The 27,874-nt window shown below is 34.2% G+C and overlaps 1 protein-coding gene across 1 annotated transcript in view; it reads left to right on the top strand.

Annotated features, from left to right (window-relative positions):
* GEN1 (GEN1 Holliday junction 5' flap endonuclease) overlaps positions 1-22,173 on the top strand; it is a 28,976-nt gene extending 6,803 nt beyond the window's left edge. The window contains exons 2-14 of the mRNA XM_060027067.2: positions 2,334-2,526; positions 3,210-3,396; positions 8,259-8,435; positions 9,546-9,656; positions 11,952-12,025; positions 13,358-13,449; positions 14,770-14,920; positions 15,224-15,260; positions 15,352-15,432; positions 16,402-16,532; positions 18,027-18,088; positions 19,986-20,126; positions 20,687-22,173. Of these exons, the coding sequence (XP_059883050.1) occupies positions 2,366-2,526; positions 3,210-3,396; positions 8,259-8,435; positions 9,546-9,656; positions 11,952-12,025; positions 13,358-13,449; positions 14,770-14,920; positions 15,224-15,260; positions 15,352-15,432; positions 16,402-16,532; positions 18,027-18,088; positions 19,986-20,126; positions 20,687-22,005 (2,724 nt within the window). The 5' untranslated portion in view covers positions 2,334-2,365 and the 3' untranslated portion in view covers positions 22,006-22,173. The remainder of the gene's footprint in view (positions 1-2,333; positions 2,527-3,209; positions 3,397-8,258; positions 8,436-9,545; positions 9,657-11,951; positions 12,026-13,357; positions 13,450-14,769; positions 14,921-15,223; positions 15,261-15,351; positions 15,433-16,401; positions 16,533-18,026; positions 18,089-19,985; positions 20,127-20,686) is intronic.
* The last annotated feature ends 5,701 nt before the right edge of the window (positions 22,174-27,874 follow it).

Raw genomic sequence — 27,874 nt, 5'->3', positions numbered from 1 at the left:
TCATTTGGTTCTTCCCAGTGTCTATTATAAACAATGTTACAACGAATATAAATCTGTAAGCACTTAAGAGCATATCTTAAAGTAAATTCCTAGGAGAGCTATTGCTAAATCAGGAAGATACCTGCATTTAAAAATTTGACAGCTAGCGTCAGGGTCAAATTTAAATGAACCAAGATCAGTTATGATAAGGTTCCTCCAGAGAGAAGTTGCTTAATTTCCTTCAGTAGCAACACATTCCAGTATTCAGAGTGAGGCACAAATAAAAGGAAACACAATTATCAATAAGAACTTCCCCCTCAAACTTTCTATTTCTGAATTTTATATGTTGTGGTGATTAATACTGTATTTTTTTCTTTTCTTTTAAATTTATTTATTTACTTATTTTTGGTGGCGCTGGTCTTCGCTGCTGCACGCAGGCTTTCTCTAGTTGCAGCAAGCGGGGGCTACTCTTCATTGCCGTGCGTGGGCTTCCCACTGCGGTGGCTTCTCTTGTTGCAGAGCACGGGCTCTAGAGTGCAGCCTCAGTAGTTGCGGCGCACGGGCTTAGTTGCTCCGCGGCGTGTGGGATCTTCCCGGACCAGGGCTCGAACCCGTGTCCCCTGCATTGGCAGGCGGATTCTTAACCACTGTGCCACCAGAGAAGTCCTAGTGGTTAACACTTTAAAAGGTTTGTTTCCCTTCATAATAATGCCTTAGAGAATACATGTGCCCCCAGCTCTTTTTCCAAAATTTACTACAACTTTTCACTAACAAAGAGGTAAAATCTTGACTCTGAATCCATGTCACGGTGCCACCCACGTTCAATCTGTGGGCCTTCTTGATGTGCAATAGACTATAGTAGCACTGGAACCACCATTACTACCTAATGCTTTCTTCCCTGTATTTAAATCTATAATTTTCCTTCTAAAGTGACATATCGGCAAATATTTGTGCAGCTTTTCATAAATATGAGTGCACAAAGTACTACTTAGAGTTACACTGACCACGTTTAAAATTAAGATTCAGAAAAGCTCCGAGAAAATGACAGATAGCCACATTTCCAGCATTTATTTTCTTTGTAACCATGTACAATTTGAAAACATTTGCTTTTACTATGGACCCTGTTAAAGGAACAGACAATACAGTTACATTTTATTTAGAATGGCTTTACATTGTGGTGATAGCTTTTTGTCTTAATATGTCTTGTATCCTACCTTGTGTTTGTAGAGTGAATTAAGGTCATTATTCGGATGATACATAGTCAGACATTTACATAGACTGAATCTTCAATGCAAATGCTACATAATATTTTTTATCAAATAATAACAAAGGAAAAGAAAAACAGCTATAGATGTTTAATAAGGAAAAACTGGCGTGTAGAAAATACCAAAGCAGGTTACAATAGCAGGGTTTAAGCAAATTTTGTTTTTAAAATGTCATGTACATAGAAAAGAGTTTAACATCAGTTTTCTTTGGATAGTGGAACTATAGGTGATTTTAAAATATTTTTCTTTTAAAAGATTTTTTATTTTCCCACAGTGAACATGCATGACCTTGCAATTTAAAAAGCCAATGCTCTTTAAAAAAAAATAATAATAATGTATTCCTTCAACTCTTCCTTTTCTATCTCCCCCCCCCCCTACTTTTCCATCAGTTTTCCTTCCTTAATCTTTTGTGTTTTTTTGTTTGTTTGTGTGTTTGCATTCTTCCTTGCTTTTGTCTTTTTGTTTTTCCTGATTATGATGGAGGACTAGTCCTATTCTCTCTTTAGGTATGTAAATCAAGGAGTGAATTCTCAAGAAGACAAATACGCATTGCCACATCTGTGGATTTTCTACCCGTCTCTGCATTTGTTAGCTCTTATTAGGTGGGAGAAGCCAATTACCACCTTTTAAGATGGAGGTAATTTTTCCTTTTATTTTCCAAATTTCATGCAATACTAATGTGACCATGTGAAAAATTTTATTCTCAGCCACTGCTAAAGACTGCGTGGAAAAGAGGAAAGAATGAGGAGGGACAAGGCAGCCCTTGACATTGGTTACATTAGGTTTAAAAATAACTATTTTTCAGTACTATAGAGAAACATATTTGGTGACATGAGTGGATTTTAAGGACAAATTCAGCATGCTATAATCTGTTAATAACTTTTCATCTGTTAGTTGTGTCAGTGTTTTTGAAGCCACTAAGTGTATTACCACCATTTTTAATGTTTCAGGTGTTCTTGATTCATTCCGAAGAGCTGACCAGTGGAAGAAATAAGAATACTCTTATTTATGAATCACCCCACAGTAGCTCAAAATACACTGTTTGAATTTCTGTTCTGAGCTTCTGTCTTTTAACAATCTTTTGAAAAGGGTGCCTCGAATAACAGCAGATAATCACCAGGATGGGAGTGAATGACTTGTGGCAGATTCTGGAGCCTGTTAAACAACACGTCCACTTGCACAGTCTTGGTGGGAAAACCATTGCGGTTGATCTGAGTCTCTGGGTATGTGAAGCACAGACAGTCAAAAAAATGATTGGGACGGTCATGAAGCCCCACCTCAGGTAGAGTAAACGTGCTCAGAATATAAATAGATGATTGCGTAAGCAGTGGGTGTCTTGGTTTTGTTTCCACTTCATTTCTTTTGTTGTTGCTGTTTTACATTTTGAGATTTTAAAATGTATCAACGTGTCTTGATCTGCCATCTCCATATTGATAACACAATTTGTACATCGTACCCTTTGAGCTTCAGACTCGTAATACTTGGCTGCCTATTTAACATATCCGCAAGGATGCTTCGATGACTAAAAGCCAGAAATTTGGGAGCCATTCTCCCCCTGTTTTGTCCTCCACACATCCAGTCCATCAGAAGTCTTGCCAGTTCTACTTCCAGAATATACCCTGCGTTCACAGACTTCTCTCGATGTCCAGAAGCACTGCCTCAGTGGATGCCAATATCTCTTATCTGCCCTGCTGAGATGAAATCTTCGCTAGTTTCCCTCCCTCCTCTCTTGGCCTCCTCCTCCAAACCAGCTTCCACATAGCAATTAGAATAATCATAAATCTTCTTTGCTAAAAGACACACAGTGGTCTCTCAGTCCAGTCTACTTAAAATAAAATCTTAACAAATAAAATGTTATTGCATATAACATTTTATATTAATGTTCTTGCCATTATGTCATACTGCTATGTTGGCTTCTGCTATCAATATATGATGATTAATGTATTGTTAACTTCTATATTTCAGGAACCTATTTTTTCGTATCTCATATTTAACGCTAATGGATGTAAAACTGGTGTTCGTTATGGAAGGGGAACCCCCAAAGCTGAAAGCTGATGTCATAAGTAAGAGGAATCAGATTCGGTATGGATCTTCGACAAAAACACGGTCTCAGAAAACAGGGAGATCACATTTTAACTCAGTCTTAAAGGAGGTGAGCATTCAGATATGATCTAATAATTCTGATTTGAATTATAGAGTATACTTTACTCTGATAAAGTTTTTCGTTCAGTATCCTTAATACTTATTAACTTTACTGTGACTAGAAGGAAGTGTGAATAGAGAAGAGAGTTTAAGTTTTGGAGTGAAACTTACCTGCGTTCAGATTCTGACTAGCCATTAGAAACTCTGAGACAGTGGGCAAGATTTTTAACCTGTCTGCCTCGTTTTGTACTGTGTAAAATAGGATAGTCATACTTTACAGGGATATGGTAAAAATTAGAGAAAATATATCTAAAACAACCGGTACATAGTCAGGACTTAATATGTAACATTTTATGACATCTTCAGCACTTAAAGAATTCCCAGGATAGAGGTCTCATTAATTCATACTTTACTCATTCAGGATTAATGAGAGTTCATAGACAGAATACGTATTTGGCTTCCTTTAGGGCTTTGTAATTTTAAAAAGTACTCAGTTATATTTTAGTATATTTATACGTTATAAAATATATATTTTTATAAAAATTTAAAAAGAAGAGAAATCTATAATACGATAAAGTAAGTAAAACAATAGGAAGCTATTATTATCTTGTCTCTTTATTTTTTTATTTTTAGCTGCGTTGGGTATTCGTTGCTGCGCGGGGGCTTTCTCTAGTTGCTGCGAGCTGGGACTACTCTTCCTTGCAGTGTGTGGGCTTCTCATTGCAGTGGCTTCTCTTGTTGTGGACCACGAGTTCTAGGCACACGGGCTTCAGTAGTTGTGGCTCGCGGGCTCTAGAGCACAGGCTCATTAGTTGTGGTGCACGGGCTTAGTTGCTCTGTGGCATGTGAGATCTTTCCCGACCAGGGCTCAAACCCGTGTCCCCTGCATTGGCAGGAGGATTCTTAACCACTGTGCCACCAGGGAAGTCCCCTGTCTCTTTTTTAAGGGTATATGTTTTTAAAAATTGCAGTAATCACACACAAATAATTTTTATCTGGAGTTTTCACTTAACATACCCATGTTTCCCTGTTGCCATATTCTATTCAAAATCATTACTTTAATGATGGTACAACATGTATGAAGGTATGAAATCATTCCCCATGATTGTATATTGTATTGTATACTGTTTGCTTTTTAGTTCTTCTCTATTATACAGGAAATTATGATGAACATTTTTTTGTAAGCATAGCTTTTTCTTGTGATTTTAAGATAAAATTACCCAAAGTGGGATTGATAGACCAAAGTTTTGGAGTGATTTTATAACTCTTGCCAATTACTTTCTACCAGTACAGGTATGAAATAGGCAATTTCATTGCACCCACAAGATTATTGGATATTAGGAGGTTTATCTTTGTACTATGTAGTATGGAAAATCGAAGACATTTCTTTGTTTATATAATATGTATAAATACATATAATACATATTTAATATGTATTGTTCTTTTAATGGTGAGGTTAAACATTTAACTTAGTTTTAGTCTCTCTCTGGGTAATGACCATCATATCCTTTCCCCACTTACCTTTTGAGGTTTTACTTTTTCTTTTGTTCATATTCTTTATATACTAAGGAAGTAAACCTTTTATCTTATTTGCTTTGAGTTCCTATCCCTGTTTTTCTTTTTAATTGTTGTTTAAATTTTTAATTTCTTTTAAAAGGTATTGCATAAATTAAAAAGCATTTTTCTCCAGAAATTCTATTTTCTATTTTTATGTGATTAAAAATAATAATTTTCAGTTAGTGACTATTCTACCTTAATGACTATCAGTAATTGAAGAAAATATCTGTACTGAATTCTAATTATTTCTTGTGTAATCAGTTCCTGGAAATATCTATGGTTTACATACTTAAGGCATTAAATACCCAGTATAACGCAAAAAGATGTTTTATGTTCTTTTGAGAAAATTGCTCTATGCCTATTTCTTTATTTCTCTAATTGTGGTGTTCTTAGGCATTTTGTATTGGTTCAGTGTTGCCTGCCCATTAATCATTATCATATTTCTGTACACTCAGTTACTAAGCCTTACGTTCTCCTAATCTACTGCCATTTTTAGTTACAAGCCTGAAAAGCACACATTAGTCCTCCAACACAACCTCCAGCCCATGTGATAGAGACTTAGGGTAGAGAAAATTGCAACCAACCTCATCACAAATTCTGTGCTGGTTTTTGAAAAGAGTTGGAACAGAATCTGAAATGACTTTTAAACTCTTGTTGTTTTTTATGAAAGGATACTTTTTATGTATGGGTAAATTAGAAACAACTATGGTGTTGCAGTAAAGCAGCACCTATAACAAAACTGTCTCTCTAAAGTCACCCAGCCAGAGTTCTGAAAAGCACCTTTTTTTTTTGACATAGTACTTTGTCCTTCTGAACCTTGTCCGCCTTGGGCAACATCTGGCAGAGGTTTTTATTACATCATATAGCATGCAAACAATTAGTCAGTTAAAGCAAAAGAGATGATCTTTTTTCTGTCTCTAGAAACTAGGTAAATAGCCTCTTTTCCTCACCATATCCAGTATTCCTCAGTGATAGAATGAGAGTATCACATATGACAAGAAAGAATGCACTAGGCTGTAAAGCTAAACTATAAGCTACTCAGCTGGGTTAAATTCATAACGCCAAGAAAACCGCAAATTGATATAAACATCCTGTACAGACATTTGACTTACTAGGAGCACTCCAACAACGGGCCCCTGTGTGGCTCCCCGTAATGTGAGAGTTTCATCATATAGGGGAGGTGATAAGAAGTGAACTTTAAGGCCTCAAGCCAAAATTGTGTAATAGCGTCTTCTTTGGAAGAGCTCATATTGGGAGGACCATCATGTGGGAAGGATTGCTGTAGTTTTACAGATGTAAATGTTAATGTGATTAATTATTATTATGTCAAGATATTTCCAGACTCTTGAGATAATAGCATTGAACAAAACAATGAAAATTGCATATTCATTACTTTTAAAAGTACTTTTTAAATTAATTTTTTAATCGAATATGGATTACTTTTTAATTGACATTAAAATTTTTAGCTTTTCCATACAGAAAATTTTAAACGAATACAAAAGTAGCCCATCACCAATCTTTAACAATTATCAACTCTTGACCAATTTTGTTTCATCTATACTCCCACCCACTCCTCTACTCCCACATTTTTTTTTTTTCACATCTGTATTGGAGTATAATTGCTTTACAATGGTGTGTTATTTTCTGCTTTATAACAAAGTGAATCAGCTCTACATATACATATATCCCCATATCTCCTCCCTCTTGCATCTCCCTCCCACCCTCCCTATCCCACCCCTATAGGTGGTCACAAACCACTGAGCTGATCTCCCTGTGCTATGCGGCTGCTTCCCACTAGCTATCTATTTTACATTTGGTAGTGTATATATGTCCATGCCACTGTCTCACTTGGTCCCAGCTTGCCCTTCCCACTTCCCGGGTCCTCAAGTCCATCCTCTACGTCTGCGTCTTTATTCCTGTCCTGCCCCTAGGTTCTTCAGAACCATTTCTTTTTTTTAGATTCCATATATATATGTTAGCATGCAGTGTTTGTTTTTCTCTTTCTGACTTACTTCACTCTGTATGACAGTCTCTAGGTCCATCCACTTTACTACAAATAACTCAATTTTGTTTCTTTTTATGGATGAGTAATATTCCATTGTATATATGTGCCACATCTTCTTTATCCATTCATCTGTCATTGGACACTTAGGTTGCTTCCATGTCCTGGCTATTGTAAATAGAGCTGCAATGAACATTGTGGTACATGACTCTTTTTGAATTATGGTTTTCTCAGGGTATATGCCCAGTAGTGGGATTGCTGGGTTGTATGGTAGTTCTATTCTTTAAGGAACCTCCATACTGTTCTCCATATTGGCTGTGTCAATTTACATTCCCACCAACAGTGCAAGAGGGTTCCCTTTTCACCACACCCTCTCCAACATTTATTGCTTGTAGATTTTTTGATGATGGCCATTCTGACTGGTGTGAGGTGATACCTCATTATAGTTTTTTTTTGTTTTTTTTGTTTTTTTTTTTTGCGGTACGCGGGCCTCTCACTGCTGTGGCCTCTCCCGTTGCGGAGCACAGGCTCCGGACGCGGAGGCTCAGCGGCCATGGCTCACGGGCCCAGCCGCTCCGCGGCATGTGGGATCTTCCCAGACCGGGCACGAACCCGTGTCCCCTGCGTCGGCAGGCGGACTCTCAACCACTGCGCCACCAGGGAAGCCCCTCATTATAGTTTTGATTTGCATTTCTCTAATGATTAGTGATGTTAAGCATCCTTTCATGTGTTTGTTGGCAATCTGTATATCTTCTTTGGAGAAATGTCTATTTAGGTCTTCTGCCCATTTTTGGATTGGATTATTTGTTTTTTTCATGAGCTGCTTGCAAATTTTGGAGATGAATCCTTTGTCAGCTGCTTCGTTTGCAAATATTTTCTCCCATTCTGAGGGTTGTCTTTTCGTCTTGTTTTTGGTTTCCTTTGCTGTGCAAAAGCTTTTAAGTTTCATTAGGTCCCATTTGTTTAATTTTGTTTTTATTTCCATTTCTCTAGGAGGTCCTCCATTATTCTGAAGCAAATCCCAGACATAATATTGTTTTAGTATTTCAGTACCTTTCTCTAAATGATAGGGGCTCTTAAAAAATAAAAACATAACCACAATATAATTTTTATTATTGCATCTAAAAGTTTAATACTAATACTTTGCCATTAAGTATTCAGTGCTCAAGTTTCCAGTTGTTTCTTAAATGTAATAAGTTTTAAAACACCTAAATAGCTACTGTTAATATTTGTGATATAGAAGTAGGTCAAACACTGAAAAAAGCAGCAATAAAAATGTTCTTATATTTGTTGCACCTACTTTGTCTTTTCAGTGTCTTGACATGCTGGAATGCTTAGGAATTCCCTGGGTCCAGGCTGCTGGAGAGGCTGAAGCCATGTGTGCTTACCTCAATGCCAGTGGTTACGTAGATGGCTGCCTCACCAACGACGGCGATGCTTTCCTTTATGGGGCCCAAACTGTTTATAGAAATTTCACCATGAATACCAAGGTATTTTTTCTTTCTCTTTTTCAGCATTTGTTTTACACACTACTTTTTTTAAAGGGATTAATTCTTGGCACTTAGCAATCGCTAAGTAAAATGTTTACTGTTACTAAAAATATCAGTGCCACATAGTTCATTCTCTTTGAAATATGGATTTCTCTCCTAAGGGCTTGACTTGTTTCACAAGGTTTAATTCTAAATCAGTTTCAACTATATATTATAAAATTGCATACACTATGTATTGCCTTGACCCAGAATTTGCACTTTTAGTAAGCCTCAAAAACACCTCCAAATATGCAAGGAGAGATATACAAGGATGTTAACTGCAGCATTGTCACTAATTACAAAAATTTGGCAAACACCCAAATGCCCATTGATAGAGAATGGCTAAATACAGCCACAGTTCTCATGGAGGGAGGTAATACATGGGACATTTTGCTTGTAATTATTCAAGGTTGGGCAAGGGAGACTGTGGACCTTTGGTGGATTAGAGCCAGGGAGACTAAACCTCTTGCCAAAAAAATTCTGTTATCTTTCTGAAAATGCTCCCAGTATTCCCATTGAGAAACACTGCCTTAGAGTCCGTCTAATGTAAGCAATCATTAAAAAGGTATGTATTATTGATATTAAAGATATCCAGTTATATTAGTGGGCAAGAAATATTGCAAAATAGTATTTTTATATAATCCTATTTTTACTTAAAAATAGAGTAATAAATATTTGTATGTATGTGTCAAAGAACATGTTTCTTAGAAGGATATGCCTGATGCTGTTAATGATAGTTAACTTCTGATGATGTAATTACAATAATATACAATTTCTATAATATACATTTTACAGTGCTTAATTGTACAAGATGAAAATCTACTTTTGTAGACACCAGAAAACAATAAAGAGGAAAAAATGACTACTATAGTTAATTTTTTAAAGCCATTTTTGAAACTATGACTTTATTTCCAGATATTGAAGTGTTAGATTTTATGAAGATTCTGGTGATCAGGATGATTTTAAACTTTTAGGAATAAACATTTAGAGACCGCTTTGACAAATTATTTTTTATAATGTTGTTTTTGTTTAGATTTTTGAAGATGAAACTGAATCTGTTCTTTCTTCTAGGACCCACATGTTGACTGTTATACAATGTCATACATCAAGAGTAAACTAGGTTTGGATAGAAATGCTCTGGTTGGGCTAGCAATACTACTTGGCTGTGATTATCTTCCAAAGGTATGCTGAAATTGCCATGTTTATTTACTATTCATAATGGGGTTTTTTTGATACCTTACATGCTGCATAAATATGAATACAATATCATTTTATATAATTAAGAACCTAATTTAGAATATAGGTGTAATAAACTATTCAGTAACTAAAATAATCAGCATTTCAAGTGGCATTAAACAGCTTGCTCATCATGATACTGAATGTTATAAATGAGAATAGAATCATAACTAGTACCACAGCTTAAATCTCAGTAAACCATTCCTCTAAGAGATTCACATTCACGTTTGACTATCCTTTTAGAGAAATGTAGGAATTACTCTTTCCTTGTCTTGTGCCAGTATTAGTTTCTATCACTGTCGTCTGAGTTTTGCATCTCCATTTTAGCTATTTGTGCACATGCTGAGTGTTATTGTTACTGTTGCTACGCAACATGATTATTGGGTTAAGCCATTCATCCTTCCGTGCCTCTTAGCATTGCACTGAGTTTTGCTCATGAAAACCTTTTATTTTATATCTTAAGATACACAATATAGGGCTTCCCTGGTGGCGCAGTGGTTGAGAGTCCGCCTGCCGATGAAGGGGACACGGGTTCGTGCCCCGGTCCGGGAAGATCCCACATGCCGCGGAGCGGCTGGGCCCGTGAGCCATGGCCACTGAGCCTGCGCGCTCCGCAACAGGAGAGGCCACAGCAGTGAGAGGCCCGCGTACCGCAAAAAAAAAACAAAAAAAACAAGAACAAAAAAAAGATACACAATATAGTTCTCTGTAACAGGTATAATAGGTGAGGGATGAATTAAGAATTACCATGATAACCACATTCATAAATATGATGTTTAAATATATAAAATGACTTGTATTGTAGCTCCTACTATTTTTATATAGTCCTGTTATTATGTCCCTGCTGATCATCTTTGTATCCTTACTAAACCCCTCATTATACTATAGACTCTATCCCCAAGAGAAGTCTAAAGAAGGATGACATGTAATTTTTTTTCACTAGAGCTTGGGAGAGGAAAAAATAGTAGGATACTAAAATTATTAACTGTAATTTCTAATCTGTGTCACCAGTGACCAAATAGAGAAATCAACAATTTTTTTTAACTAGTAAAAAAAGAAAACAGGAGGAAAAGAACTGTTAAACAACATAGAAAATAATTATTATAGTTCTCATTCTGAAATAGATTTGTTTCCCATATGTAATTGTATCATAATTAAAGTCTAAAAACAGCTCAGTGTTGAATATAAGAAAAACTTTGCAAACTTGAACTCACAGAAACCAATTTTAGCTGCAGTGGTATTATACACTAGCCTTAACCTATTTTGATTTTTTGTTTCTTTGCAACCAAAACTGCTATCTATTTATATCATTGTACTTATTGATCTTTAAGACTCTACTATCATGATCTGCTTAAAAAAATTTAATATATAACTAAATGCTAATACATGAAGGGTGACATACAAAATATCCAGCAACTGTTTTACTAAAGACATAGGCTGTAGAGATGGAAAATGCTTCTGGATACCCTCTGTTGTGCTATGTGTTACCCTTTTAGCTGAATCCTGAGTGTAGGTGGGTTGGAAAGGGAATTCATTTTAAGGGAGAGACCCCTTTGCTGGCAGGCGCTCAGGGTACATGGGCATTGGCTATTTACTAACAAGTTTAGAAGTATTTTAACACTGGTATGTCTCTCCTGATGCATATCGGCTAAAGAACAGCCTTGCTTACAAAGACATATTAATAAACTGTTATAGGAACTGGGAGACTCAGTGTAAACCAGAAGTTGTCATGTGAATATACATTTATTTATATATTTTTTGTGTAGGAAACTTATGCTTATTTTAATTTTCTTAAGTTATTAATTTCAAGAGTTAACTTGGAATTCTCCTTTGTTCTCTTTGGTTGTTTGGATCTTTAAATATTATATGTTCGTATAATCAAATGAACATGCCTTTTCCTGATTACGAATATAACAGAAAGTTAGGTCAAATTAAAATACTATCAAAATAATTAACATAGAAAATGAAAGCCCTCTAAAATTCTGTTCCTCCCTCTCCTAAAATAAACAGTCAGTGGTTTTTTTGTTTGCATAAGTTAACAATATAATTGTTATTTAACTTACAAACCTAAATCATACTGTATGCTATTCTGCAATTTTCATTTTACACGTAACAATGTGTCTTGCACACAGTTACCTCATTCTTTGAGCTACACAATCTTACATTGAATGGACATCTCACCCTTCATTTATCTATTCCCTAGTGATTAACGTTTGAACTTCTTTTCCCACTTTCTGAAAGGGAGTCCCTGGAGTTGGAAAAGAGCAAGCATTAAAACTTATAAAGATTTTGAAAGGACAAAGTTTACTTCAGAGGTAACTAAAAATTACTTTTTCCTGTGACATTAGTCTTTTATTCTTGTTGAACTTAATAGTGAATACAAAAAGTATTGTGCTTTCCAAAAAAAGGTTTTGTATTTTTGAGATGATCTGTATTTTTATTTAAAATCAGTTATTTTATTTATTCAGAAGTTTTCCAAAGAAAGCGGAAAAGTATATGTCCTAAGCCATATTTTGTTTTTTTCAATATTATTAGCTCATTACAAACACAAGTAGTAAGATATCAAATGCGTTTATTTATAACCATGGGCATTTGCCACAGGCTATTTTAGACTATTTCATCAACAAAAAAAGATAAACTAACATTAAATTAATTTTATATTTTAAATTACTTTTTATATAAATATTTTGATACTGTATTTTTCTATAAATGAAATGCCTGACATGTTGCAAATATTTAATAACACTTGATCAAAAATTTTTCTTGACTGCCCTTTGTTCTATAGCCACAAATTTAGTAATACGTTAACTCTAATGAATTAACTGTACAATCTGAGGATTCAAGACAGGATACAGAGTATATTAAAGTTTACAAACTGTGCTATTTAGTTTTGAAAGCATGTCAGTTAGATTTACTTGATGAGGGCAGAGTTTTATAAAAATTAATATTTATGATGATAAAGTATAGAATGAATAAAAAGGAAAGGAACTAGGACTCTGGGAGACTTAAAATAGTCCTTGCCTCCAGTAGTTATGAGATAGTGAGTACATGAAAGGAAACATTAAGTGGTAGAAATGAAGAAGGGGTGACCATGAGAAGGATTTCAAATAGTCATGCTCTTTCTTTTAGTGCTTCTCTTTCAGCTGTAAAGCTACTGATAGATCTAAGACTTTAATAAACTCCTTATTAACATCAGTGATTACTGTTTTCCAAAGCAAAAAAGCAAAGGTATACTTTGGCTTGGGGGTGAGTTAAGGAATCATTTGGAAATTGTGAAGAATAAAATAAGGAAAAGCAAGCAAATGTGGCACCTGGCTAACTACAAATCATTCTTATTGAGACAGTTTCAGCAAATATGTACTTTTGGCAACATTTTATAAAATGTTTGCCTTCACGCTTGAAAATAATGAGATTACATTTTGTTATAATTATCTGTCATTCCAATTTTTATTAATGTAGACTAAACTTCCCCCTAGTTATTTTTAATTTTTTATGTTTTTATGTCCCCAGACTGGGACAGCAACTTTACCGCCAAAGGAAAAATAAGTAGGCAGGTGGAAAGGAACAGAATAGCCTGATATTTGAGAACATGGCATTTTGGTGACCTTATTATTTATTTATTTTTTTAATACCATTTTCTTTTAAAGGTTTAATCAATGGAATGAAAAATTTTGTTACTCTAATTCACAACCAGCGGTTGTTAGCAAACTGGCTCATTGCTCTGTATGTTCCCATCCAGGTAAGCAGACATAGGGAATGATATCTCTAGAATATTATTGTCTGATACCTACGTTTTCATCTCTGTTCTTATAGTACTTTTTACATACCTACCTTCCTTATCAGATTGGGAACCCTCAGTGTCAGGAGTTGTGTCACATACACACAGTAGGCACTTGATAAATATTTATTGAATGAAATAACGTGATGTAAATGATAAATATAGGATATGTGCAGTTTCGAACTATATTATCAGATTACTTTGACCCTAAAATTATGTTTTCAATATAGAAATCCATTTTAAGGGAAAAAATTGTACTGATAAATCTTAGGGAAAAATGGAAATGAAATCATTTGCTTATGTATCAGTGATTTATATTCATATATTTAAAGAATTCTTAACTGTCCTATAGTGCATTTTTATTGTGTGTGAAGATAGTGACTTAAAACTAATTTCTAATACATGTTCACTGTTAAGTAGCTTGGACCCTGTTCATTAGTCTTGATAAAAATATGATGTCCCTGACATGTACTGGGTTAAAAAGGCCTTTTGCTCTCAGGAGAGATTAAGAGATCATGTTAGCTCATCTTTTAAAAGAAATTCTGCTTTATCTATTTGTCTTAATATGTTTTCATTAGCCTTTTAAAATGATAGATGAAACCATGGAAGAAATCAATGTTTTTATAGATAAAAGGCCATTCTGTAGTTTTTTTGGTACCTTATAAATGACGATTTAGGTCATATCAGTTATGTAGGTTCTTTGTGTTCTCAAAAGTGTTGAAGGTAGTCATGCTTTCCTTTTACTGGGCACTAGGACCCCACACCCAGGCCACAATCAGAATTTATGTTCCAAGCATAGTTTAAAAATAGCTATACAGTAACTGAGAGCTAGCCACTAGCAGAGGTAATTAACTGCTCTATTCTTTTCATATTCTTATTAAAGAAACCATTTCATGAATTATTCTATTAACTAAATAATGTTTTACTAATAGTGTCCTTTTCTCTTGTATGTAGCTACCGCATACACCACAGTTTTCCATTTGAGATTATTATAAATGTATAATTTCATATTACAAATTAACACTTTCAGACAGAAGGGTAATTTACAGAAAAAAAATAGTGTCATGTGATAGTAATAGCTAAAGATCTACTTTATCGTAAGAATTATTATTGTGTTCATTACTCTATTGGGCCTAAATGTATTGAAACCCTTCTATATGCTAGGCATTGTGCTAGGCAGTATTTGTTTTTGAAAATTTGGATAAGGGCAAAAAAAAAAAATGTACATAGAAGGTAACTCTAAAAAGCAGTGAAAGTCATACTTTTTGTGTCTCCATGAAGGTTCACCTAAGGATCATGAACGTAATGGATGCAAATTATGTAAAACTGATCGATATTGCGAGCCACATGATTATGAATACTGTTGTCCTTGTGAGTGGCACCGAACAGAACATGAGAGACAACTAAATGCAGTGGAAAACAGTATTAAGAAGTAAGTTTTTTGTGCTCATTGTTTCCTGATGTGGCCTATTTATACACCTGTGGTTGAATTATTTCCGCATAACTTTCCCCCATGTAGGTTAATAACGTTTCACAAAATCCTTTTCTAGATTCTGTTCAAAAATTAGGCTATCTTAGAAGATAGTAATTTAATAATGTTTCATCGAGAAGCTTGATGACTAGGATACTATACAAGGACACTTTCCATTAAATGAGAAGAGATTAAATGGATGATTTTAGAGTCTATCTAAAATTGCCTGATTGTATTAATAACATGTATATAACTTATTTTCAGGAAAGCTTGCAGTTGTCAGGGATTCCCATTCCATGAGGTAATGAGTAATAATTCAACCGTGTGTTTATCTCAGAAGCTTTTTTTTAAAAGTTTGACATGTCAGTTGCTATTCTCTGTTCTCTTGCTAGGTTATTCAAGAATTCCTTTTGAACAAGGATAAATTGGTGATGGCAATCAGGTACCAAAGACCTGATTTATTATTGTTTCAGGTATCTGAAAATAAACTCTTATTTTACAGTGTGAAGTTGGATACTAGGAAGATAAGAAGGGGTAATCACTTTGACTGATCTGAGAGGAGTTTGAAATAGATGGCTCTTGAGTGCACATGTGTTTTTCAGCATTTATATCTAATCTTCATTCCTTTGCCACACAGTAACTATACTTTGCAGCCCATAAGACAAATCACAATTATGCTGTTCTTTACAAGACACCTTAAAGACCATGTACAGATGTATTGTATTCAGGGATATGTTGGGGGAGAGATGCTAATAACCAGAGAATGTAAAGCTATATATTGTTATTGTATATTATTATGGAAGACAGTATATTGTTATGGAAGACAGTATAGTTTACAAGTGCATTGGGATTTGTAATCAGTGACCTAAATTTAAATTTGGACAGTCCGTCGCTTACCATGTGACCCTGGATATGTGTTTTCCTCAAAATAGAAATAATATTACTTATCCTGTGAAGTCACTATGCAGATTAAATGAGATTATTTATATTAACCCCTACTATAGTAGCTAAAGAAACAGAGTGGCTCAATTAATTGTAACTACTTGTTGCTTGGCTCTACCAACAACAGTAGTGATAATGGCAACCAACATTCATTGAACATTTAAAATTTGCTGTTATATTTACCACATTACGTGTAATCTTCCCTAACTTTATAATGTGTGTGCTGGATTATATTTTACAGAGGGAAAACCTGAGGCTAAAAGAGGTTAAGTAATTTACCCGAATCTAGGAAATATTCTGGCCTTCAAACCCAGAACCCTCACGCTTACATCATTGTGCCATATTGCCTCCTTAGGAGGCTCACTGTTCTTTCTGGGAATATTCTCATTGATACAACTTTAACTAATGTTATCTCTTAAGGAAAAGATAATATCACCCTGAGAGTGCTGTTTGTCTCCAAGAGATAACAAGATCTTGTTTTATTTTTATTATATTTACAGAGATTTGCTCTTGAAAAAATGGAGTGGCCCAATCACTATGCATGTGAGAAATTGTTGGTACTGTTGACCCACTATGACATGATAGAAAGAAAGCTCGGTACAAGGAACTCTAATCAACTACAGCCACTTCGGTAATATAAAGAATTGTATGAATAAGTCCCTGTGTTTTCATTGGAATATCTTATCTAAAATATTCTTCTTAGTATTTTCAATAGTGGGATATATATCTCTTTGTTTTATAAAAATGGAGGAAAGGTCTACTGGAATATTAAAAGCTTATTCAGGGCTTACAGTCAAGATAACATAGTAAGTTCATGCTCTGACACACTTCTCTGCCTCAAACATGTAGTAATAATAGACTATTAAAAGGAATAAATATAAAAAGGTATAGATTAACTAGATAATTATTTCCATGGACCAGAAAGGGGACAGAAATGTAAAGTGAATGGAGGGACTGAAACTGAGAATTGGTGGCTCTCAGTGAAGGGTATATGATTATTCATTGTACTCTTCTTGAAACTTTTCAAAATAAAAAGTTTGGGGGAAAGTATTAAAGAAAAAAGATAAGCTACAAAGGAGTGACAGTCTGCTAGCATACATCTTTCACGACAATAGTAGATTCCAGAAGATGATGGAGTAATATTTCAAAGCTTTGACTAAAAATAATTGGCAACCCAGACATCATTAAAATTATTCACTGGTTGGCAAGGCATTTTCAGACATGTGAAGACTAAGAGTTTTCCATTCACAGACCCTCATCAAAAGCACTGTTAAAGGATGACTTCAGCAAGAAGGAAAATGAACTCAGGGGGAAGATGTGGATAACAACTAACAGTGGCCAGCATACAAACTGATAAAACATGTTTAGCTAATTTAATAAATGGAATGGAAAAAATTTGTATATAAATATCTTAATAATGCTTGATGGTCAGTATATGATGATGATAACAAACTAAAACTCCCAAAGTATGCATGTAAACAGTTAAGGGTAACCACTAAAACATTAGAAATACAATCTCTGTCTTTAAAACCAATACATAAAATAAGAAAGTAAAACTATCAAACCGGAAGAATACAGGAAGGTGAAAGGTGGAAATAGCATAGAAAATCTTAATAACCAAAAACACAAAATAAGATGTATGAATGAATCCAACTGTATCAGTAATCATAATAAATGTAAGTAGATTAAGCTCATTATTAAAAGACATTATATCAGATGAGTAAACAAAATTCAACAGTAGTCTGCTTTATAGGTCATGTGCACAATAAGACTATGTTAAGTTTGAAAATAAAGAGATTTAAAAGATTTAACCAGGCAAATATTTACCAAAGTGATGTAGCAAAATTAACAGAAGCAAAAAAGACTTTAAAACAAAAATCATTATTATGGAAAAGAGGAACACTGAATAATAAGAGGAAAACTCTACTGATGAGATCTAACAATTATAAACTCTCTCTTTTAAATAACAAGTCAAAGGAATAGCCATACAATAATTCTTAAAACATTTTTAGAATATTAGTAAAACAATAAAAATTAATGGGAATTGAATTATTCAATCTATAAATTGAAAATTTCCAAATAACTCATGCAATTAAACCTCATTAGTGAGTTTTTTTTTTTTCAGAATTGTTAAAAACCGAATCAGAAATGGAGTTCATTGCTTTGAAGTAGAATGGGAAAAGCCTGGTATGTATACACTTTAAGCAGAATTTATAACATTTGGTCATGTATGTTTAGCAAATATCAAATACATAGGTAAAACATATGTATGTATATAAAAAATAAAGATGAAAATATATCACATACACCAAGGATTAATTTCATAGTTTACCTGTGCTATGTAAACAGCCGTTGACTAATAGTAAATATTTAAAACTTAAGTAATTTTATTCCAATGTCTTAAACTGATATTTCTTTTGTAATTAATGTTTACGAAAACAATATGGAAATAGTTTTGATTTATATTTCTCAAGAAAATACTGCTACAAATGGTCTAGTCGTTGGATTTCATTGTATAGCTGGGTCTAAAGAAACCAGGGCTGCTGAAAAGCACCTGGGGGTGCTCTTCCTCTCCTTTCTTTACTCTGTTTAGTTTTCATGGGAATTTTTTTTTTTTTTTTTTTGGCTGAGTTGGGTCTTTGTTGCTGCGTGCAGGCTTTCTCTATTTGCGTCGAGCGGGGGCTACTCTTCGTTGTGGTGCGCGGGCTTCTCATTGCGGTGGCTTCTCTTGTTGCGGAGCACCGGCTCTAGGCGTGCGGGCTTCAGTAGTTGAGGCTTGCGGGCTCTAGAGTGCAGGCTCAGTAGTTGTGGTGCACGGGCTTAGTTGCTCCACAGCATGTGGGATCTTCCCAGACCAGAGATTGAACCCGTGTCCCCTGCATTGGCAGGCGGATTCTTAACCACTGCGCCACCAGGGAAGCCCTTCATGGGAATTTATAATGGTCAAATTACTCTTCTCTTCTACAGGCAGAAATACAGTGAACTCTGAATTAGCTCCAAAACTGAAGGCAAGGAAAGCACAGATCATTTAAAGGGGAAAATAATACCAAATTCATTTATATTTGGCTTTGAAATTAGATTGTATAATTACATGTGAATGAGTGAGAGAACAGATTTGAAATGAAATGAAAGTTGTAAGTAACTTTCAAGAATTAAGTGATAAAGAATTAGATAAGTCGTTCTAAGCAATAATAGGAAAATAGCTAAAGAATTTTGAAAACTGTTTAGGAACAGATCCACCAACTGTAGTAGATTTTCAGGAAAGACAATGGCATTAACCCAGTTTGGCAGTGCATCTCCTTTGTTAAGAACTGAGGATTGGGTGCCCACTTTCACTTATCCTTGTAGGAGTCATCCCTTAAGGGAAAAAATGTACCCCACGCTACTTTAACTAAGAACTAATTCTAAGTTCACTTGTTTCCATTGTTTCTACTTTAAACTCATCAAGGAATAGTTTCATTATAGTTTGGCTTCTTATGGAGTTTTCCCCTCATATAAGATAAATACAAGAATCTAGTCTACTATTTACATATCTTATTGTAAGTTTACATATAAGCATTCTCATTTTCACTTATCAGGTGCTTGTGAGTCCAGTAAGCCCGGGTGTGTCCTCGAGAGATTGATAACCTTTTAAACAACAATCTGGAAAATAGTGATAGTTTTGATGACCATTTCAATTCTGTCCTTTTCAGAAGCTACCACTAAAGAAAGCCAATGTTAAAGTTTTAGGAAATTGTTTCCATTCTTTATCTGAAATTTTACACTTATTATATGAAATTAAAACAAACTATCCTTATCTAAATAAAGTTTCCTAGTCTCTAAGCTGCTCCTACCATCTCTGAAGCAAGAGAAATTTAAAGTTCTAATTTAAAAGGAACCTCTTTTCAGCTCTTCCCAGGTGGAATAAAATCACTTCTGTATTAGTATCAACAGATTATTAGAATAGCGGTGTTATAAAGCAAGATTTGCATCAATTATCCATTTGCGAATGACCTAGTTGACTTGGTAAACTGAAGTTACCTGGAAAAATGTAATATTTCAAATCTGTAATTAAAGCTGTTTTATTGTATTTTTAATCCTTTAGAACATTACTCTATAGAAGATAAACCTGGAGAATTGGTTTTACAAACAATAGAAGAAGAATCATTGTTTGAAGCAGCTTATCCTGAGATTGTTGCTGTTTATCAAAAACAAAAGTCAGAAATTAAAAGCAAGAAACAAAAAAGTAAGTATCACATTTGATAACTATTTAGGCTGCACACAAATATTACAAAAGAGCAACCTGTCTTATTTGACTCTATCTTGTCCAGATTTTGCTGAAAGTTCTGTAAAATCAAGAGTAAGGATTGTACTTTTTCTTCTCTGTCTCGACACAGTTTGCTCTAAAATCTAAAAGCCAAGAATAGACCATTCTGCTCTGAGTCTGCTAACTTAACTGACTGTTAGTAATTATAATAACCACTTATTGAGCAACTAGTATATATAACATATTTTGGATTATAAATACATTTTCTTTATTTCCCAGAACTCAGTGAGGAACTTACAACATTATTTTATAACATGCCACTCAATTATAACATTGTTTCCAAAATATAATATTTTATAATATTTTATTAATAATTATTTTGTTATAATTATGTATAACACAATTTTCAGGAATGCTCTGAGACAAAAGGCAAAAATTGATCATACAGAAGATTTCTGATCTGAGCTTTTTAATTTGTTTACCCATATTAGGAGAATAAAATAGATTTTAATTGTATTATATATTTCTTTTTCTTTCAGGCATGAAAACTAAGTCTAAAGGAAACAGTTTGCCAGAATCTGATGATATGATGACTTTGCAATCACACATGACTTTAAAACCCACATGTGAAATCTTTTCTAAGCAGAATTCCAAGTTAAATTTGGAAATTTCCCCTGATTCTACATTACCGCAGGAATCTACTGTGCCATTGAATACCTTGCTTTTACCTGAAGATGCTCCCTGTTTGAATACACAAGAACAGTTAATATCTTCTCCAAGACCTTTGGCTTTGCAGCAAATTAAAGCTGTCAGTAAGTCTCTGATTGCAGAATCTAGTCAACCCAGTACCTCATCCCTTAATATATCTGCAATTGCTGATCTGCACTTGAGCACCATTGACTGGGAAGGTACTTCTTTTAGTAATTCTTCAGCTATCCCAGGGAACACTTTTGCTCATGGTGTAAAATCGGAACTTGAAACAGCTATCCCTGATAGCTTTAAAAATATTACAGAACAATTGTCATGTGAATCAGAATGGTGCACTACAAAGATTAATAAACAGTTCGATTGGGATCTTCAAAAGACTGATCCTGAAGAGCACCTACTTTCTGGCATTACTGATTTACATCTTCAGGATTTACCTTTAAAGGAACGAATACATATAAAATCATCATATCCTCAGAAAAATGTACAACCAGATGATGATCTGAAAACATTGTCCCTACTTACTGTACAAGAACACTGTATTGCTAATAGTAGTTCTGAGTGTCTATCACATCTTTCCAAAGATTTTCTAGGAATTCATTTGCAAAATGAATCTAGAAACTGTAAAGTCCTAAAAGGAAACCAGCTGTTTCCAGAAAACTATAAAGCAAATACTTCTATACCTTATTCTGTCAATAACCCAATAGTAAAGACCTCCAATGTTAGAATTGGACCACCAAATACTGCTTTAGATTATAGTAGAAAAGTTGATGGGCAAACCACTCGGAAAACTGTAATGAAGAAGAGTGTTTGCCTTGACAAACATTCCTCTGGTGAAGAAATTATCCCAGAATCTGGGAAAGCTAAGTCCACAACTCAAAAAATGAAGCAGAGTTCTCAGAAACATAGCCCAGCCCAGTTCAAAAAAAATGATGCCAGCAAACTGAGTAACCCTAAAGCACATATTAAAGAAACTGAACAGTGTGTCCCGCCTTATAAAACAGCTGGAAATGAAGAAACCCATTTCCAAGATGCAGCAAAATGGTCTCTGAGTTTTCTACAGTGTCATAAGGAAAAAGACGTCTCTGGTACCTGTTTGGATAGTCCTCTTCCTTTAAGTCAGAGATTAAAACTAAGGTTCCAAAACACCTGAAATTAAATTTAAAATATTCAAGTATAACTTAGTATTCTAGTACTGTTGGCAGAAGCAGAAGGTATCTAGTTAATGTATAGTAGAAAAATTTAACATGATTCTATATGTTGTGAGACACTTGACATTTTAATCAAAACTGTAATAAAAAATGTTACCTAAAACTTTGGTTTTAAAAGACGATTCTCTGCAGTGAAAACTTCAGATAATGTATATTTTTATAACATACTTTTTTCATTAAAAAAATATCTTTATTGATTATTCTTAAGTTATATCCTTAAAATGTTAGTACACTACTAGAGGAAATGCTCCATTCATTTGCTCATTTTTACTCATTTCTTCCACAAGCCCCTAAAGCATTTTTTGATAGTCCAGCTTGTTCCCAAGGGATAACTCTTTATAATTGCCTGCATTCTCACAACATCTTCTGTTGTGCCTTTCTGAGAGTTATATTTGCTTTCAATGTGAAGATACTTTCAGCTGCTCTTCCAGTTTCAGTAATCTTATTCTGTTTTGTGATGGACAAAAAAAATGGAAAAGGAGGATGATGATCAATATATATAGTGAAAATCATGAGGAAATCTACGTCTTACATATCCCCAGAAGTCCACAGGATGCCAAGTGGAAAAAGATTTGGAAAATAGAATGTATAACCAGAAGAGGATTAGGAACTTGCTCAGGATCATACATGTAATTAATAGTGGTATGGGAACCAGATTTCTTGCCTCTCAATTCATTGCTTTTTCTGTTAAAATTTTTCTTCGATAGCACTTTTTTCTTCCCCTTCTGTTTTAACAATGCATCTATACACTATCAACTACAGCACCTCCAAATATTAAGCTATTCATTTATTTATTTAGCATTCAAAAAGTCTAGAGGGAACCCAATTGGAAAGATAAAAGTAAAACCGTTGCTACTTGCAGATGACAAGATCTTGTGTTTATGAAATTCTGAGGAATTCACTAAAAACTATTAGAACTGATAAATGAGTTCAGCAAGGTTGCAGGATACAGGATCAATATATAAACATCAGTTGTATTTCTATACCCTTCTAATGAATAATACTAAATGAAATTAAGGAATTCTTTTTACAACAACAAAAAGAATAAAATACTTTGGAATAAATTTAACAATAGAAGTACAAAATTTTTACTCTGAAAACTATAACATAACGTCGAAAGAAATGAAAGAAAACCTAAATAAATGAAAAGACATCCCATGTTCGTGGATCAGAAGACTTAATATTAAGATGACAATACTCCCCAAACTAATTTGCATATTCAATGCAATCCCCATCAATTCTGGCTGATTTCTTTGCAGAAACCAATAAGCTGATTCTAAAATATATATGGAAAATTAAGGGATACAGAATAGGCAAAACGATCCTTAAAAAAAAAAAGAAATGGCAGGACAGGACTTGCCATTCCTGATTCTGATTTCAAAACTTACCACAAAGCTACAGTAATGAAGAATGTGTTGAATGGCATAAAGGTAGACATATAGATCAGTGGGATAGAACTGAAGGTCCAGAAATATGTCCTCACATTTATGTTCAGTTGATTTTCAACCAGAGTGCCAGGACAATTCAATCGGGAAACAATAGTCTTTGAGCAAATTCTACTGGTACAACTGAATATCCACATGCAAAAGAATGAAGTTTGATCTCGACCTCATACAATATAAAAAAACACACAAAAATGGGTCAAAGACCTAAATGTCAGATCTAAAACTATAAAACTCTTAGAAGAAAACATTGACATAAATCTTTGTGACTTTGACTTAGGCAAGGGTTTCTTAGATATGACACCAAAAGCTCAGGCAACAAGAAAAAATAAATTGAACTTCATCAAAACCAGAAACATTTGTGTTTCAGGGGACATCATCAAGAAAATGAAGAGACAACCCACAAAATGGGAGAAACTATTTGCAAATCATAAATGTAATAAAGGGGCTTATATCTAGAGGGACTCATATAAAGAACACTTACAACTCAAAAAGACAAAAGTGGGTAAAATATCTGAATAGATATTTCTTCAGAGAAGACATACAAATGGCCAACAAGTGGATGAAAACATTCTCAACATAATTAGTCATCAGAAAAATGCAAATCAAAACCACAAAGAGATGCCACTTCACAACAAATAAAATGGCTAGAATCAAAAAAACTTAAAGTGTTTGGTGAGGATGTGAAGAAATTGGAACCCTCATAACCTGTTGGTAGGAATGTAAAATGGGTCAGCCACTATGGAAAAAGACTGTTGGCTCCTCACATGGTTAAACATAGTTACCATATGATCCAGCAGATCCACTCCCAGGTGTATACCCAAGAGAAATGAAGACACACCCACACGAAAACTTGTAAACAAATGTCCATAGTGGCATTATTCACAATCGCCTAAAAGTGGAAACAACTCAAAATGCCCATCAACTGATGAATGGATATACAAACTGTGGCATTTCAGTACAACGAAATATTGGCAATAATAAGAATGGAAGTGCTGATACATATTACAATGTGAAGTTTGAAAACATGCTATGTGAAAAAGACCAGTCACAAAAGACCAGAAATTACATGTTTCAGTTTGTATAAAGTGTTCCAAATAGGCAAATCTGTAATATATAGAAACACAAAGTAGACTCATGGTTGCCAAAGGCTGGCAGGGAGGGGAGGTTGAGGAAGATGGGTTTTGGGGGGAGTGGGTGATGATGAAGATGTTCTAGAATTGATTGTGAAAGTTTGAATATACTAAAATCATCGAATTCTCCAATTTAAATAGATAAATTCTGTGGTATGTGAATTATATCACGATAAAGCTGTTTTAAAAACAAAAAGAAATTGTGGAGAGTTTTCCCTGTCCAAACTCTTTAATATCTAACATGTATATAGTCTAACCTCACTGGCATATATGCACTGCCATCATTATTGTCTAAATTTGAAAATGAGTCCAGAAAAGTGAAGAGATTTATTTTCCCAAGACTGGAGATGGAATTGTGTTTATTTATCTAGTATTTATTTCATTATGCCATGTTGTAAAATTAGGATCAAATTTGGAATATATTTGAAGTTTTGTGCTTTTCTGAAGTTATGATTTTGGGTATTTTTTTGAAAATTCTACTAAAAATATATAAAATACTTTGAATCAAGTGTAACATTGTTTTAGAAAAGTGTCATGTCTGCAGAGCACTTAATATATATAAAATCTTACTGGGCAAGGAGAGTACTAAATAAAGGCAGTCAGTCCACTGCTCTCAAGAAACCCACCTATTCTAGCTGAACTGATATGTTTTCTAAAACCTAGTGATTTTTTGTATTGATATAAGTGTATACCTTTGAACAACGTGGAGGATTAGGGGCACCAACCCTTACTCCCCACCCTGCACAGTCAAAAATCCTTACAGAGCTTTACAGTCGGTCCTCCATAATTGCAGTTACACATCCCAGACTCAACCATCCACAGATCATGTAGTACTGTAGTATTTATTTATTGAAAAGCATTTCGCCTAAGAGTGGACCTGCGCAGTTCAAACCTGTGTTGTTCAAGGGTCAACTGTATTTACTTTTAAGGTAATACTTCTGTGTGGTTAATTAAAAAGGTGAAACAGTACAAAAATACAGAGAGTGAAAAGTCAATCTATCTTTAATGCTCAGACTCCAATTCTCGCATCTAGAGGCAAATACAGTTTCTAATGTCTTGTAGATCCTTCCAGAGGTGTTCTGTACCAACATATTAATGTATCTTAGAAATTTCCCATGTCAATAAATATGATGTCTCACTCTTTAATGACATCAATATCCCTACGTGTGTATCTGCGCAGATGCCTAGAGCTATACAGTAGATGTGAATGTCGTGTTTGATTTTAACTGTTGATAAATGTACAATTGAAACATTTTTAAATCTCTAGGGCTAACTAAACTATTGAAATTCAGATATGTGAACTAAATCATATGAATGCTTTTAAGACTCATATTTGACTTTGCTGTAAGCTTCCTCTTTTAAAATTTTCCCATATGCCCTTAAATAGTTAAGCATAATTGTAAATGACATGAATTTACACATGAAAATAATAAATTTACTTCGAAGACCTGACGTTAGAAAAAGCTGACAGTATGGCTACCAAGAGTGTTATTTCTGTGGTAAAATCACATTTTAGAATTTGACCAGTTTTGAACTAGTACCACATATTTTTAGTAATCTCAATTTTAAGTGCCCATGTAATGTAAGTTTTTAATTTTCGAGGTATCATGCTTTTGACATAAATTGGACATTAATTACTTCGTAGGTGTGTGTACAGCTCTAAGTTCTGAGGTTAGAGTTGTATAAAGACCCAATACTCTACATTGAAGGGGATGAGTATGAAATTTTACTTTGGAGTAATAATTTTGTTTTGAACTGCTCACCTGATCCCACACCCAGTCAATTTATGTTCTCAGAAATAAACCTAAAGACTCGATTCCTTTTTCACTGACTTTTTTTCTTTTTTGAAGTTTAATTCACATACAATAAAATCCACTCATTTTAAATGTAAAGTTTGATGAATTTTGGTAATTGTATACAGTTGTGTAACTTCCACCACAATCAAGATATGGAAAAGTTCCATCACCCTTAAGTTTCCTTATGCTCCTTGGCAATTAATCCTCTCTCCCAAGCCTTGATCCCAGACAACTGGTACTCTTTTCTCACCATGGTTTGCCTTTTCTAGAATTTATATACATGGGACCATACAGTATATAGTCTCTGTGTTTGACTTTCTACTTAGCATGTTTTTAAGACTTATCTATGTTGTCTATATTAATATCTTGTTCCATTTCATTGTAGAATAGTATGACATAATATTAATATACCATATTTTTTTATTCTTTCATCACTTGATGGAAAAATGGGTTGTTTTCACATTTGGGCTATTATGGATAATGTAGCCATGAATATTCAGATATAGGTCTTTAGGTGGACACACATTTTCATTTCTTTTGGATAAATATCTGAGAGTGAGATTGCAGGTTCATATGATCAGCATATGTTTAATTTTTTAAGATACTACCAAACTCTTCCAAAGAAGCATTGTGTTCCCACCATAGGGGTTTCAATTATGCTACATTATCACCAAAACTTAACATTGTCAATCATTTTCACTTCAGTCATTCTAATTAGTGTATAGTGGCATCTCATTGTGGCTTTATTTGTCTTTTCCTGATAACTGGTGGATTAATTGTCATGTGCATATTGGTCATTCATATATCTTCTTTTGTGAAATTTCAATTCTTTTTGCCAATTTTTAAATTGGGTAGTTTGTCTTCTTGTTATTCAATTATAAGTGTTCCTTATTTTTTTCTAGATACAAGATGTGTTTTGCAAAAATTGTATCCCTGAGTCTGTCATTTTAACTGTGTCTTTCAAAGAGCAAAATATTTAAAATTTTAATGTCTACTTTATTAATTTTTGTTTCCAGTGGCCTATTTAAGATATCTTTATCTAACCTAGTGTCCCAGATATTACTTCTGTTTTCTCCTACAAGTTGAATGGTGTTTACCTTTTATGTTTGGGTCTGTGGTTCATTTCAAGTTAATTCTTGTGTACAATGTGAGGTAAGGATTGAGGAAAATTTTTTTCCCATACAGATATCCAGTTGTGCCACCATGATTTGTTGAAAAGACATCATTTCCCTCATTGAATTACCTTGGCTCCTTTGTTGAACATCAATGGACCATGTAAGAGTGGGTTTATTGCTGATGTATTCTTTCCATGGATCTGTATGCCTTTCATCACTCCAATATCACACTGTTTTGTTTTTTTGTTGTTGTTTTTTTACATCTTTATTGGAGTATAATTGCTTTACAATGGTGTGTTAGTTTCTGCTTTGTAACAAAGTGAAT

The sequence above is a fragment of the Delphinus delphis genome, chromosome 12 (genome assembly GCF_949987515.2).
Source record: "Delphinus delphis chromosome 12, mDelDel1.2, whole genome shotgun sequence".
In the NCBI taxonomy this organism is placed as follows: Eukaryota; Metazoa; Chordata; class Mammalia; order Artiodactyla; family Delphinidae; genus Delphinus; species Delphinus delphis.
Note: the sequence above shows the minus strand (reverse complement) of the source record. Positions and strands in the feature narration are given on the sequence as shown.